This window comes from Chaetodon auriga, chromosome 1 (assembly GCF_051107435.1).
Source record: "Chaetodon auriga isolate fChaAug3 chromosome 1, fChaAug3.hap1, whole genome shotgun sequence".
NCBI lineage: Eukaryota > Metazoa > Chordata > Actinopteri > Chaetodontiformes > Chaetodontidae > Chaetodon > Chaetodon auriga.
The window spans coordinates 27,602,173-27,618,767 of record NC_135074.1 but is presented as its reverse complement, the minus strand read 5'-3'; the positions used below and the strand labels follow the sequence as shown (position 1 = coordinate 27,618,767).

Here is a 16,595-nt window from a genome sequence, read left to right as displayed (position 1 = left end):
CAGGTGTCGGACACACGCTGCATGGACGGCCTTAAAAGCATTTTGAATTCAAGCAGCATCAGTTTAGGTAAACTGGTATTCTCTTGATGTGCAGCCTTTGTTAGGCCTGTTTTACTTCATCTGGTTGGGCTGGTATAACTCCATTCCACCTCTGTTCTAATTTACCTAAACTCCACCTTCGCTCCTCAGACCTTTATAGGAAGAACATTTCCTGAAAGCTCCCATTTGATACCAGACAGGACCTCAATATTAGGTGAACTCGGAAGCTTTTGAAGAAAGTGTGACAGACATCTTAAGGTAAAAGGACTTATTTCACTATTAAATGTTTTGTAGAGATTTTTACACAGTTAAGGTTTGTAAAAACAACTGATACATTTCAACCGCATGATCAGTGGTTTCACACAGACACACTTGTAATAATGCACAGAGCTTAAAGTAGTATGTTGTGCGTACGGGATAAAAGATACAGGACTTCAGTTGTAGACAAACACTGAGCAGCGAGGACTGTGAGTGTTTTTAAGGAGTTATTCTGATTCTGATTCTGATGAATAGGAAACTCTTAAGAAGCGCGTAGCAGCGATGGCGTTCAGTTGTTACTTTACAGCAACCCATCCCGAAATGAGACATGCTTACATTGCTGAAAGCAGCTCGTGTTGCAGACCTGAGACGGTTCAGCCAGTGTTTGGAACTGAGGGTGAACATTTCCCCTGACGCACAGCCATGCTCTAGTTTTGAGCCAGGCTTGTTTATCACGAATGAAATACCTGTGGCTGTTCAGCAGCTCTGGAATCAGGGTTAGCACTGATTAAAATATCTTTGTGCATGAGCTCAGGAAGTTGTCTCTAATCAGTTTGTTTTCCAATGATTGCATTCGTTTTTATTTATGCAACATCTCCATGATTATGGAAGCGGGGGTTGTATTTGAGGTGGAGGAAGTCCCTCCTCTCCTGTTTGCTTTGTGCTGATAAGAGTTTAAAATTCTCTGTATGTATTCAAAGCTAACACCTGAAGAGGTATTCATAGATAGTGAATCAACATGTTCATGGTTTTCAAGATGCTACTGCCACACTTGATCTCAAGTATTCATAATAATTGTCTTGTTTAAGCTTTAAACACTTATGGAAACACTTTATTTCAAAGGACAGATGCATCCAGAGGCAGAAAATTTTTTGTTACAACATATTCTGATATTGATGATTTGAAATAGTAGATTGTATAAATCACCGCTCATTAACTGAGATCAGGGATAGATTAACCTGTCAAAGGGATCCGGGCTTCGTCCCATCGGCGTCCTCATCTAATGTAAACAAAGATAAGCGTAGAAATGTCACTGGGCTTCTTTCTCTAGAAATGGAAAATGGATGAAAATATTTGTTTCTTGCACTGAAGTTTGATGTAAATGTATTAAAATTGTAAGGATATGTAAAATGAATCTTTGAAAATGCAGTGTTGGGCCCATTAGTCCTTCAGGTGATTAACGCATGTGAAATTTAGCCTGCCATTATCAGATGATATTAATCAGTAAATTATAGAAGAAAATCAAGAAGAGGATAAGCAATAATGGAAAATATAAAAGCAAATCAATTCAAATGTGTTTGTGAGGAGTGATTTTAAACGATGACACAGGTTTAGCTCCTCAAGACAGATCCAAAATCTAACAGACGCGATACAAAAGTCTGAATCGTCTCTTGTTTTAAACCTACGTCTTTTGTTGACATTTGTCTTCAAACATTAAAACGTGGCAGTGTTAGCGTTATGATGAACAAAGAATAACGTAACGCGTGACGCTGTGTGTCGTGTTTGACATTCTCTTGTCACATGTTGCCTGTGTCATCCAATCATAAACTTCCACAGGAGCGTCAGGGTGCAGCTCACTGCATTCAGCAATCTTCAGCCCTCACACTGCTCCTCAGTACATTCCTGCTACTGTTCAAGCTCCCTGCTGCAGCATTTCGCTTTGTGTGTGCTGAAGTAACATCTGAGTGGACTGAAAGTAATCTCCTTTATCCAATCATGTGCTCACAAAGTGGTGAACCTCGCTCCACCCTCGCTTGTGAACGACTGAGCCTTTCCAGGATGCCCCTTTCATACCCAATCATGATACTATCACCTGTTACCACTGAACCTGTTTACCTGTGGAATGATCCAAACAGGTGTTTTTGGAGCGTTCCACATCTTTCATAGTCTTTAGCTGCTCCTGTTCCAATTTGTTTGAAACATGTTGCTGCATCAGATTCAGAATAAGCAAATATTTACAAAATCAATGAAGCTGATGAGCTCAAACATTAAATATATTGTCAACGTCAAAGCAAATGATCACATTCCTTTTTAGTGATGTTTTACACAGCGTCCAAACTTTTTTAGAATCGGTACTTTCTACTTCTACTTCATGTGAGAGAGAAATGCTGTATTTTTTTTACTTCACTGTAGTTATCTGACAGCTTTAAGATGTTTTCATTCAAAACGTGCAAAGAGCGTATAAAATATGATTATGAATTAAACTTCTCAACAGTATACAAAGTCACATCTGACAGGATTAGTTGATTAATCGATTAGTCGAATGCATTTCGCTGATTGTACTTTTACTTCAGTAACATTTTCTAGCCAGGACTTTTACTTGTTATTGAGCTTTGTGTGGTTTTGGTATTTTCACTTTAAGGATGTGAATCCTTCCTCTACTGGCCTCTTTGCGTAACGTCATTAATTTCAGCCTTTCAAACAGGTGTCACACAGCACAGTCATATTGATGAACGGCAGAGGTTCTTGTCAGATGTGATCTATACGTCAGTCAACAACTTCTCCGTGAAGTTGTTGACTGACTTCTTTCTCACATGTTATTCAAGTCAATAACTGATTCCTTTCATGTCTTCAGTGACTCTCTGTCATCCCTCCAATATTTTGTTCAAGACAATAACTGATTACTTCCATGACGTCTGTGTCAAACCACAATCACTCATAAATGTTGCACAACAGCATTGCTTCACTAAGTGTCAACACTAATTAGTTGGGCAGGTCTTAGACTGCACTGATGCACTGCTAATGCATGTGAGCTGTGTAAAAAGGCACGTTACGTAAACATAGGAACCTTCTATATGATCCCCAAATGCACTTCAGCATCTTATAATTACTGCTGACTGTTCAACCTTCCTGTCCCTGTCTGTCCCAGAGGTTCGTACTCGCCCTGACGGAACAGTTGAGATGCTGTACAGCTTCAGTCTAAGCATCCTGCTGCAGGGCCTGATTCTGCTCCTGTTCGGCCCAGCCTGCGATGCCTCTTCTCTGGGGCTGACGGTCCACGCTGTGCCCCTGGACAGCGAGAACGGGACGATGGTGGGCAACGTTTTCTCTTTCTTTCTGTCATTCACACATATTGTCTATTATCTAGATGCACTTCTTTTATTTATTGTGTTTTTTTTTCTGCCATCTGAGGCGGTGAACTGTGTGTAAACTGATATGAACCATTTTTCTGCTGTTTAAAAAATAATTTAAAGTTAGCGTCTCAGGACTTGTTTGTATCAATAAATCCATAGTTTTCATCCAAATCAGAAACTTTACACGCGTTTTTCAAAATTTCCACTGTGACTTTGTCTCTATACCATGACTCCGCCAAACAGTATATACCCTAAAATAACTTTCTTTAATTTATACTTAACTTAAACCCATGAAAGGGTGTTCTTGGATTCATAAATATTATTTTTACAAGTGTTTTTAAAATAATCTCTCTGTTTAGGTGAACAATAAAGGCTCGAGGTCTTTACCTTGAGGCAGCTCAGAGCCTTTAATTGATTTACTTTAGATAAATAAAGTGAGTACCATTCATTGTAAAACTGAGAGAGATTTATTGAAATCCATTTATTCATATTCACTTTTCATATTAAACCCATTAATCAACCTTAACTGTAACTTTGTTTGTTGGGGGAGATTTTGTCCTGCAGCCCAGTGAGACATCGAACACAATAAATCACATAATCAGCAGAAATTTCCTTTACAGTGTACGTCATCTGACTGTGTTATACGTTTTTTGTAACACTGAACCAGATTTATGATTTTACCCCCAACCATGGACGTGTAGGTCCCATCGCAGACAATTAAGTTAAAGTTGGACTTGATTAATGTCCCTGTGAACTAAAAAATAGACAAAAGAAAGAAATTCCTTAATTATAACTGCCTTCTAAAATCCCCTAAAATTAACCCTTGCTTTTTTTAATATATGTCAGTGAATAATCAATTTTGATTTAACAGATAAATTAACAGCGACTTTGTGCTTTAAAAGGATAACATAGGCTTTTTTGTGTTTGGTTTGTTTGGTAGCCAGAATAAAAGTAAAACCAAATGTCAGTATTCTGATACCTCATGAACATGTGGCTTGTGTCAGTGCGTTAGGACGGACTGAGCTCACTGTGCAGGTTCCTGAGCCTCAGCTGAATCCTCTCAGCTCAGTCATGTCAAAGACACTTTGTCATTTTGTCGCTTCTTGCAGGTGAAGGCTTATTTCACCGCCATCGCTGCCAGTCCATGTCCATCTTTGTCTGGACTGTGTGCTGAAGATGACGCAGACTGTATGGTCTACAGCACCTCGTTACCCTTCAACGGCACCAAACCAAACCCTGGCTGGTGTGTTCGCCAGTGGCACGAAACGGTCACCAGTAATTACAGCGGCACCATCAGTTTAGGGTGAGACCTCCATACGCCGTCTTTACCTTTGCCCTCAAAAATCTGAAACTCATCATCCTTTTACATCCTCACATTTTTCCTCATAAACCTGATTAAACATGGCTGCCCTGTTTCATCTTTAATTGTTACGTTATTCTTTATTCATCTTTGTTTGATATTATATGAACTTGGCAGTTGGTGCTCGGTGCTTTTATTTCTTTAACATTCCTGTGTGGTAATCCTGCCTTCGGGCACATTATAATTCATTTTGCACTGTCTGCTCCTGTACGCTGCTCTTCCATGCTGTTGTTTCTGCTAATGTTTGTCTTGTTTCATTGATCATGTGTTGATCTACTACTACCAGGGGTGGAAGTAACAAAAATGAATTGATTGAAATGGAGGTGATGGAAATACGTGTGAATTGAAAGACAGACGGGGTGTGAAATGAAAAAAGGAGTGACAAAATATCATGAGTTGATTGATTTAAAGACACTTTTTCTTCTTCAATGTTCAGGTCCAACACAGAAATATATGTGTCTATGAACGCAGGACCAACAGTGCGGCAGAACAGTGGCAGACTCAACCAACCTCCTTATGTTGCCCTCGTTCCTCCTCTCAGGTAACACACACACAAGGTCTCCATTATCCCCTCATGTTGTAAATTTATTTAAACTTGACATCAGAAACACAAAACTTATGTGACTTACAAAATGGTGGACTGTTTAAAGGAGGCTAGCATGAACTATAGTGTAAAAATTCAGGTAAATGAGGCGTTCAGGGGAAGAAATGGACATAAGGCAGGGTTTAACAAGTCAAGGCTAACATTACTTAGACAATTAGCGTTAATGAGCTTGAACTTTAATTAAATGTCATAGGAGATTGTTAACTTCAGCTAACACTAAAAGAAATAGTTTGACAATTTGGGAAACACCATCTACTTTTTTTTCCTGCAGTTGAGAAGGTGAGAGTATTCATAGCTCTCTCATGCGAAGCTAGATTAGCATTAGCAGCCGGCTAACTTAGCCTAGCACAAAGACTTCAGACAGCTAGCCTGGCTCTTTCCAAAGGTAACAAAGATCATTAAGGAATATTTTTTTGTTTGTTGAATCAATACACATATAAAGAAGCCAATAAACGACGAGTCGTTTGGACACTTGTCGTTTAAAATCAGCGTTTTACATGTGGTTTAAGTGTTGGGCCATCTCTTGGACTTGGCTGGTTGCTAGGCAGCCAGCGCCGGAGTCCAAGTGAGAAATAACTAACCGCCACCTCACCAGCGGCCGCGACGAGCTCCGCCGGCCGCGTCGCGTTCCGGCTGCGACGCGGTGGTATTTGCGAGTTACACCGGGTATTTTAATTGGTTTCACCAAGTTCACTTTGTCTTTTCTCTCTTGTTGTGAATGTGAATATCTGTTTGTTTTTGACTCGTTGTCTGATGGGATCAGGGCCCGTGTGAACTGCCCTCACCACGTCCACTTGTCGGCGAAAGACCTGGATGGTGACAGGGTGCGATGTCGCTTCGCCCGCCCGGAGTCCGACGAGTGCATGAACTGCACAGAGCACTCCTTCATCGAGCTGGATGAAGTGAGTCCATCCTCAGCATGAAGCGAACACACAATCACACAACACCATCGTTTAAAAATGTCATCACTAACAAATCAATTACAAACAAAACCACATTTCATTTTTTAAATTAAACTTTGAAAAACACCAATGCCATAGGCTGAACTGCATTTCACAAAAGAACATTGAATTGCACGAGTCTATCTAAATGTACATTATGTACAGATTGTAAAAATACTGTTGCCTATAAGGATAATAAATACAGTGTTTGTACTATTGCACCATTGAAGAAAAAAAAAAATCTGTAAGTAAAGTGCTGATGCTGCAGTGCAACAGTTACAAGTACAAGTTCTGTCTTCAAAACTTAAGCACCTCTAGTTGAATTTACTTATTGTACTTCAAAGTACTTAAACTCAGAGTGTTGTATTATTGTATATTACGTGACTGGATCATTGTTGCTGATGCATGAACCTGAAAGCAGCAGTGTACTGTAGTAGTTGGTCGAGGCACAGTTAGTTTGAGCTACTTTATAGTCTACTGTTCTTTAGTCTCAGATAAATCATGTGGTTTTTAATGTGAAACCTTTATGTGCAAGCTTAGTAGCAAATATAGCTGCTATAGATAAAAGTATAATTTTGGCAGTGAGTGTTTTCGGAGTTAAATGCAAAGTAATCAACTTTTCAAGTGACTGTCTCAAACACAGATTGAAGCATCAGAGCCAGACTTTGCTCTTACCTTAAGAGACTGCAATGTGACAAGCTGTCAGCAATGAAGGGCAACAAGATTAGCAATTACTGTTTAGTTGCAAGAGCAAGTTAGACGAGGACAGTCCCCATACGCACACATCTGCTAATTAACCATACCATCCGACCGGAGGCAGTCAGGTAAACAAATGCTGATCATATTTTGCAGTCCAATGCTCAATAGCATGTTTAAGACTTTTGACTGAGCCGGTTGCAGCCTGCCTTGCCACAAATAATATTCCGGTTACTTTAAATAATCCTGTTAAGCTTGTTGTGGAGTTTTATCAGTGAGATTATTTCTGCGGAGTAAACTGGTTCTGTTTATTCCCGTAATTCGCTCAGTCAAAATCCCTGGTGTGTCCACGAGTGACAGGAAATGCCTCGAATTTAGATATGAAACCTTTAAGCGTTCTTTTGCCGTTGCGTATTCTGCTCGTCATAACTGAGAGAACAGAAGGGACACTCTGTTTTCATCTTTGATTGTCACTATTTTGCAGCTCAGCCCTCAAACATTTGTGACTTCCAGTTTATGTCTGTCCAGAAACAATGGCGCGGGTACTTTGAATAACCAGCTGACCTCGAAATCATCTCTGTTTGGCTGAACTCTTTCACCAGGAGAAATGCATGTTGACATTCACTGGAAAAGCACCAGCAGGACAGTATTTCATCTACCTGATGGCGGAGGACGTGGTTCCAGTGCCCAAAATGAGCGAAATGACAGACAACACACCCCTCAGCGCTGTCCCTGTGCACCTCTCTCTCACTGGTGAGTCTCTCAATCAGATAATAGACACTAATGTTACCTACATGTCAGCAAACATAGTCGTGCTGAATAAGGATAATATGGTTCAATAAGATTTTGGGTTTAAGCTGTATCCCACTTTAGCCCTTTCCTTTAGAGCGCCTCTGTTATAATATGAGGTTAAACAAACGTCTCTTATTTTACTCTCCTTCCAGTGGAGGAGTCGTCTTCCAGCTGCACCGATGAACCTGTGGCAGCAGGTGAGACACCCACAGAGGACTCCACAACGTTTGTCCTGCCGTACGAGGAGGTGAAATTCAACATCGAGTACAAGTCAAAGCTGGAGAGGTGCGTGGCTTCGTTTGAGTGTCTATATATTGAGTGTGAAATTCACGGTGTACAGGGTGTCCTCAAAAATCCCCATAATGCACTGAACAAAGAAGCTTACATGACATGTACACAGCGCAATGTGCTGCATCAATCAATCAATCAATCAACTTTATTTATATAGCATATGTAAAAAAAAAACACAGGGGTAGCCAAAGTGCTGCATGTTGTAGTTGTAATTACTGTTGTGTGATTTGACGTCTGTCAGTCTGATGCAGCATGACACTGCATGATGATGATTCATAAGTATCGGGAATCTCAGTTCACAGCTCATCACGGAGTGTTGAGTCTGTTGTATGTGAAGTTCGTCAATGAGGGAACAAGGAAGTGATTTCAGAGGCAGCTCAGGTCAAATCAGGCATGATAATTGAAATCACCTGATGGGGTTTACCAGGCTGTAAAAGCTCTTACAAATATACGGGTATGAAAGATGAAATTAAATGTTGCTCTCTGTGGTTGCAGTGTTACAGAAGTAGCCGTGGTCGGCCCCCCTGAACTTTACAGGGTTGGCTTCCAATCAGTGGGCTCCCGGGCAACGATGACCATGGCCTGGATCCGTGCCGAGAACCAGCTGGCCAGCCTTTTGCCCATTTGCTTTGCTGTGAATACCAACAGGTAGGTAGTTCTGTGAACTGAATGCCGCTAAAGCTGTCAAACACGGTGTGATTCACACTCGGGCCCCATCCCCTCATCAAACCTGTAATCAATGGTGGACTAAGCTGAACTGAGCAACCTGTTACTTTCAGTTATACTGATGTGTGTAAGGTATTATGGCACAAAAGAAAATGGAAAAAGGGAACTTTTTAAATTGCCTCAGGGATTTCTGACCTTCTCAGTAAAATCTGAATTGAAACAGCACAAGCAGCACAGCTAGCATACATGTTTTCCTTTCTTTATTATACAGTATAATGCAGTTAATAGGAATTGATGTCATTATTTGCTAAAAAATAGTGAAGTGTACTAAAATGTCCTAATTATAAATATTCTTCTTTAACTGATATTTTACTAAAATCTCCTGTTGTATATATTTGTATATGTACCAGTAAAACAGAATCTATGCTTACCATACTTACTAGTAGCTTCTCACAAGACTCCGAAAGGTCGGCAGCATAAAGTGAAAACAGGATCCTTGTATTTGGAAAGGAAATTGCATCCAATAAATATATGTGTGTGAAATTTAAAAACCGAACACACACTGAGATGAATGAGTTTAAATCAGTTTTCACTGGGACTGTTTCATGTTTCCACAAACAAGAAGTGTACCTGAAGGCAGTACTCAGTTACAGTATAACTGGTTTCTTTCACCTTTAGTTGTTACTCAGTCCTGTGTACACATAGACAAACACACACACATTAAAAAAATACACATAATGTACTAAAAGACCTGTGACTGCAGGGTGTCCTGTTGCCTGCGTGTTAAGACACATACCATATATGACATATAGACCTGGAAGGTGTTCAGTTCTGACAGGGGACTTTTGTGTCACCTCATGGCCCTCCCTCTCATTTCCCCTTGTTTCCTTCCTGTATCTATACTGTCAGCATCCAAAGAATGTAGTCGTGGTATCAGTACTTTCCAGTATATTGCTGACGTGCATACCTGCTTGCACTGTCAATCAAACGTCATAATATTGAAAAGGACTCTATATTTAGTACATGATGGTATCTAATTTACATGTCTTGTTTCTCCAGTTTGCAGTCAGAGCCCAGATGTGTGTGGCTGTATCAACGTAAGACATTCACCTTCCTCAGCATCATAACAATGCTGGTTATGCTTTTCAGTATTTCCTCAGTAAATATTGACTGTTAACAATTGAAATATGCTTTTCTGAATCTTTTCAGGGGAAATGAAGACACTACCTGATGGAACAGGTTAAGAAAATATTCTCAAACACTCTCAAGACTCAAATTTTGTATACCCTACAATGTAATTATGTCCGTGTGTAAGAATTTAGCAATAATCTGCTGCTGCTGTCTGCCTGCAGAGCTGACGTGTGATAACACAGAGATGACTCTGGTGCTCCCCGTCACCTCCCTGCACGGCGTCGACCTGACCGAACTGCAGCTCAACAGCCCATCCTGTCCCGTCGACTTCAACAGCACGCACTTGACGGCACACATCTCCTTGAGTGGCTGCGGCACCAAGACTGTGGTAAGACTGAGGTGCTCCCCCTCTCTGCCATTCGGACTTACCTCCTTTCTCAGATTCAAAACGTTTGTAACCCCTCCTGACATGCACGTCACAATTTTCAAAAGGCTCAAAACACTTTTCTATCTACATTGGAATGCATACTCCAGTGGCTGTGATGTTAAAGTGCTCAGATGCACACATTTTTACGGACGTATGGTGGTGTTCACATCCATGTGAACTGTATCCCTTTTTAGCTCTGAGGAACTACGTATAAAAAGTACTACAATTTCTAGATTGTGCATCAGTTGTCAGGCTGCAACTGACTGATGAAATGTTGGTAAAGATAAAATTTTTTAATGTTTGAACAACATATTAGGAAAACTGCTCTTACAATAACATAATAACATGACTAATCGACTTGTTGTTGATGCTTGTCTTCCTGTCTCCATCTGTTTATGACTAAGAAAAGGATCAAAAGTTGTGACTCAACACACCCTGAAAGTCTTGTCATTGTTGCCCTCAAGCGATCTAACTTCCACCTGTACAGGTGTGGTCACAGGTTCAACAGAGCGCACTTCTGACCACACCTGAGGTGAAACCAGAATGGCCACCAAAGCGCTCATTAAAGTCAAAAATACTTTGCACTGACAGATTGTTCAGCTGAAGTGATTTACGACTGCACTCCTCCTCTTTCTCTGCCCTTTTCCAGCACGCTGGTTCAGAGCTGGTTTACACCAACACCTTGCAAACTGTGCATACCTCCATTATAAGGCGTCAGCCCTCCCTCACACTCCCTCTGGCCTGCCGTATCCCTGGAGCCCAGGCCAAGGGACCACAGTACGAGATCAGCATGCCCTCAGAGACGGAGACCTTCGGTAATGTTGAATTTTGGGTAGAGGTTCACTTTCCAGGAGAAGGGCCATTGTCAAACTTCACAAGGGTCCCCAGGTTCCGTTCCCTCGAGGTTGCCTCAGGGCGATTGCGTCGAGACTTGGGTCGATCAGAAAGATCCACAAACTCCAGAGCTGCCGTGGGGTCCAAGCTTGACAAGCTGGATCTCCATTTATTGTCCAACTGCACCGTCGATCGAGCTCAGATGTTGGTGAGCAATTGTTCTGAGTCTGAGACGGAGGACTTCGCAGTATCCCACCCCATTCTGGATTATGGGTCAGTGACAATCGACTTCCTGTAAGAGTTTTGATACTGTATATAGCAGCCTGAAAGACTAAAAATCAAATGGTTCTCACTCATTTTCTTTCAGGTGTTCAGCTTCCAACAGCACATTAGAGATTCTTACAACACAAGCCACTTCAAAGGTTTACCGCCTTGATTTGAGCACCGTGCAGACCCAAGGATCAACGGTCTGTATTCTCATGCAGCACACATACATGCAGTTCTCCTCATGTCTGAATCTGAATAGTTCTTATTGAATGTTTGAGTAAGGCACTCTTGTAGGCGACTGTAGTGCTGAGAAGCTTTCTCCAGGATTTTGTAGCCACGCTAGCAATGTCGCTCTTTGGGCCACCTCTTGGAGTCAGACTGAAATATCCTAAAAACTTTTGAATGAATTGCCATGAAATTTCGTACAGAAGATCAATTGTACTGACAGTTATGATCCCGTGACTTTTCCTGTTGCGCCACCATGAGGTTGACGTCTGGTATTGAGTGAAATGTCTCAACAACTATTGGATAGAGTTGGTACACACGTTCATGTTCACCACATGATGAATTATAAGAGCTTTGGTGATTTCCTCAACTTTGCCTCTAGTGCCATCATCAGGTCAAAATATCAGTTTGTTCAATATTTTGGTTAAAATTACTGATATCTGTATACAGCCTCGGCTGTACTGCGTGTTCATCATTAATTAGGTAATGTTAGCATGCTATAACACAATAAAGATGGCAACCGTGGTTAACATTATTAGCATATTAGCTTTTCTTATGAGTGTGTTAGCATGCTGGCATCAGTATTTAGCTCAAAGTACGGCCTGGTACAGCCACAGTGCCAAAATGTGTGTGTCAGTTAGCGATTCATGTTATAAAGTTATGAAATGTGTCTGAGCTGCTGTCTTATATCTATTTATTTTGTGTCTTGCAGATGTATATCCGCTGCACAGTGTACCTGTGCATAGCTACCTTACCCTCGCTGCAATGTCCTGATCTGTGTGCCCCCTCCGCTAATCCGAGAGCGGTGGTTAACAGTCTGTTCACCAAGAGCTACACCATCAACTCAGGACCCGTTAGCCTTGTGGTCACAACTCCTGAACCAAAAGTATCCACTACTACGACGGCCACTACCACCACCGATCATGGTAAGATGTTATCTTCTAAACAAGCCTCCGTCTGTTTGTTTTTAATTTGGGATGATTGGTGACATCAAATATCAATCCACTGACCTGTGAGTTCCCCTATTTGTAATTCATGTTTGTAAAGTGTGTCTGCAGGAAAAACCTTTTTAAGTCTTTTAAGTTTTAGGAAAATGCTGACTCAAATGAAGCTGTTTGATATTCATCTCCAATTGCTAAAGCTGGACACAAACTAGATCACTGCTTTCAGCCTCAAATGAGCAAATTAAAAAGGTGTTTTTCAGGATCCACTTTTATTATTCCCATAATTCATAATTTTTTTTTCAGAATTTAAGTATTGATTAAAGTTTTAAAAAATGAAAAATCTCACACAGTTAATTGAAAATGCAACTCTTTTTAACCCTTTTCTCCCCTCTTGCAGCTCCAGAACGGGCCTCAGCCATAGCAGCAGGACTGATTTTTACAACTATCAGCATATTTCTTCAAAACGTCTTGCTTTACTGAACATGCCGCTGGGTGATGATCTGTCCGAATATGGAACACTGCATTTCACCTCTCATGTTACTTTCTGGCTCGCATTGGCTGTCGCTACGATAAAGGTTAGGCCACACCTGTGTTGTTTGTTTTTAAAGCCTTGATGACGACCTTCTGTGGTCAAAACATGTTGGCGATTTTAATTATTTAGCCACTGAAATAAAGGCTTGTTAATATTTATTTCCTCATTCATTATATTTACTTACATTTGAAGTGTCTGGATTGCCTTCTTGTTTGACCTACATCTGCCTTTTTGGAACATTTGAAGAGCTTCCCGGTCACTTCCTGTCAGCTTTCTATTAATTTTCTAAATAAATAAAAGCAAAACTTCATTTAAAGGACATATTTAATAGAATACGGTAGAAGACTAATTTGCTTACAAACAAAAGAAAAACTTGATGTGAGCAACAGACTTCATTATTTTACATTTGTGTTTTGTGTATCTGACGAGTCTGCAAATTGGATGGTGAAAACTATTGAGCAGGGGATAACAAACAGCACAGCAAGTCCACCGTTTCCTCCTTTGTGAGCTCTTATCACTGTTCACTGCTTTAAACATATTTTACTTCACTGAGGGTGTGCCTAAAATGTAGGTGTATCTGAAATTCTACAAATGTTTAAGGTAACTCAAATATCTCATCAGGCTCTTTGACCCTCTGACCTTAAGATCCAGTTTGTGCATTTTGTCTTGGACCTAAAAACCTGTTTGAGACAGTAAAACTGTGCTTATGGTCGTGTGATGTGCGCCCATCTTTACCTTAAATGCAAAAGTCTATTTTTCTATCTATTTTGGCATAACGTGAATATATTATTAAACTACTTCAAACTGAGTTTTATGTTTTCTTGATGGGCATGATTCTGCTTTTTAGCATCTATTTCATTTATAAATGATACTCTTTTTTATAAAGGAACATTTAAAACTGCCAATCAGAGTTGAAGAACGGAAAAAGAAAAATGAAGCAACAACTGGAAATAAAACATGACACCAAAGAAACACCTGGCTGTTTCTGTGGACAAGCTGCACAGTAAATGTATGATTCCTCGAGCGTCCATAGGAGTTCTCAATAAACATCGTATCTGTTGACACAAATGCTGCATTTTAGTTTGTGCTCATTCCACTCAGCCTTAGAAAGCTAAGACTCGTTAATCGATTCATGCAAACCTCGCTAGAGGCAGCGCAGCAGCAGTATCAGTATCAGTAGTAGTCGTAGTAGTAGTAGTAGTAGTAACACTGATTGTCGCGGCAGTAGCAGTAGGAGCAGCAGCAGCAGTAGTAGTAGTAGTAGTTGTAGTAGTAGCAGTATTAGTGACAGTAGTAGTAGCAGTAGTAGTAGTAGCAGGAGCAGTCGTAGTAGTAATAGTAATAGTAGTAGTAGTAGTAGTAGTAGCAGGAGCAGTAGTAGTAGTAGCAGTAGCAGTAGAAGTAGTAGTAGCAGTAGTAGTAATAGTAGTAGTAGTAGTAATAGTAGTAGTAGCAACAGGAGCAGCGGTAGTGATAACAGTAGTAGTAGTAGTAGCAGAAGCAGTGGTAGTAGTAGCAGGAGCAGTGGTAGTAGTAGTAGTAGTAGCAGTAGTAGTAATAGTAGCAGTAGTAGTAGTAGCAGGAGCAGTGGTAGTAGTAGTAGTAGTAGCAGTAGTAGTAATAGTAGCAGGAGCAGTAGTAGCAGGAGCAGTGGTAGTAGTAGTAGTAGTAGTAGCAGTAGTAGTAGTAGCAGGAGCAGTGGTAGTAGTAGTAGTAGTAGCAGTAGTAGTAATAGTAGCAGGAGCAGTGGTAGTAGTAGTAGTAGCAGGAGCAGTGGTAGTAGTAGTAGTAGTAGTAGCAGTAGTAGTAGTAGCAGTAGTAGTAGTAGCAGGAGCAGTGGTAGTAGTAGTAGTAGTAGTAGTAGTAGTAGTAGTAGCAGGAGCAGTGGTAGTAGTAGTAGTAGTAGTAGTAGTAGTAGCAGGAGCAGTGGTAGTAGTAGTAGTAGTAGTAGTAGTAGTAGTAGCAGGAGCAGTGGTAGTAGTAGTAGTAGTAGTAGTAGTAGTAGTAGTAGTAGTAGTGTCAGCAGTATCTCAGCAGCTCCTCGGTGAGGACCTGAACATCCAGTCCAGCCTCACGTTGCTGTTGAGCAGCAGGTCGGTCTTCCTCCTCCTCGAGGACAGTGTTCAAGCAGCAGAGTCCAGAAACAGACCCACAAACAGGTTCAAGTTTTCAAGTCACACCTCCATCAGCTGGACAGGAGAGAAGATATAATAGGAAAATATATTTCATGTAATGTCAATATTAATATGTTCACCGCTGAAATTTGAGTCTATACACTCAAAATGTTTACACACTTTGAACACATTCATCTAAAACAGTACAGTAAAAAAGTAGTACTTTATGTACTGTTAACGTTTTAATCTATGTACAGTTAAAAATGAGTCACTGTTAAATGTATAGTTACATCTATCTGGTGTGAAAATATGAATGTATATACTGTTGAAATTATTAACTGTTAAACATGAATCAGTATACCGTTAATAATTTCAACAGTATATACTGTTTAAATTACCATTACAACATTTATCTATATACTCTTAAAATATTAATCTATACACTATTAACATATTAATCTATATACTGTGAACAGAATCTATATGTTGTTCAAACATTAATCTACATACTGTTGTCTATCAGTTTTTATTGTGTTTGCTGTGTATCTGCTGTGTATACTGTGTTTTTGCTGCCCTTTACTCTTTTATTTTTCATTGTTTTGTGTATCTGACGAGTCTGTAAATTGGATGGTGAAAACTCTTGAGCAGGGGATAACAAACAGCACAGCAAGTACATCGTTTTCTCCTTTGTGAGCTCTTATTGGCTGTTCACTGCTTTAAGCATGTTTTACTTCACTGAGGGTGTGCCTAAAATGTAGGTGTATCTGAAATTCTACAAACGTTTAAGGTAACTCGAATATCTCATCAGGCTCTTTGACCCTCTGACCTTAAGATCCAGTTTGTGCATTTTGTCTTGGACCTAAAAACCTGTTTGAGACAGTAAAACTGTGCTTATGGTCGTGTTTCTATCTATTTTGGCACAACACGAATATATTATTAAACTACTTCAAATTGAGTTTCATGTTTTATTGATTGGTTTTGTACAAATCTCTACAGGCTGATGGTCAGCTATTTCAAGAATTTAAGAAATGCTACAGCACGAAGTCAGAAGGAGCTACTTTGGAGAACGCAACCTCAAATTTTAGTGTTACTCGAGGAAAGACATGACATTTTTAATTAAAAAAAAAAGTCACTGAGAGGCTAATAATGCAGATAAAATAATTATGCTGATAATAATAATAATGTTTAGAGCACTTTTCAAAAACCAAGTTATAAAGTGCTTCACATCAGATGACAAATTAAAACCAACAATATTAAAAATCATACTTTACAACCTGACAATAAAATGAACCAGACAAAAAAAATGTAAATTAAATGATAAAACATAAGAGAAGACAGACCTATACAATGTCAAGCTTGAGTCTACAGCAGCGTACACAAACCTGAAAATGTTTTTTTTT

At 40.0% G+C, this 16,595-nt stretch overlaps 1 protein-coding gene across 1 annotated transcript; it reads left to right on the top strand.

The window, feature by feature from the left end:
* Positions 1–219: 219 nt before the first annotated feature.
* LOC143322081 (uncharacterized) lies at positions 220–13,345 on the top strand. The gene is made up of 15 exons (XM_076732986.1): positions 220–297; positions 3,167–3,330; positions 4,481–4,674; positions 5,168–5,272; positions 6,099–6,237; positions 7,575–7,725; positions 7,917–8,049; positions 8,551–8,703; positions 9,781–9,818; positions 9,931–9,960; positions 10,074–10,240; positions 10,929–11,386; positions 11,481–11,580; positions 12,318–12,531; positions 12,947–13,345. Exons 2-15 carry the CDS (start codon positions 3,199–3,201, stop codon positions 13,027–13,029), a joined length of 2,097 nt encoding a protein of 698 aa, XP_076589101.1. The 5' UTR covers positions 220–297; positions 3,167–3,198; the 3' UTR covers positions 13,030–13,345.
* The last annotated feature ends 3,250 nt before the right edge of the window (positions 13,346–16,595 follow it).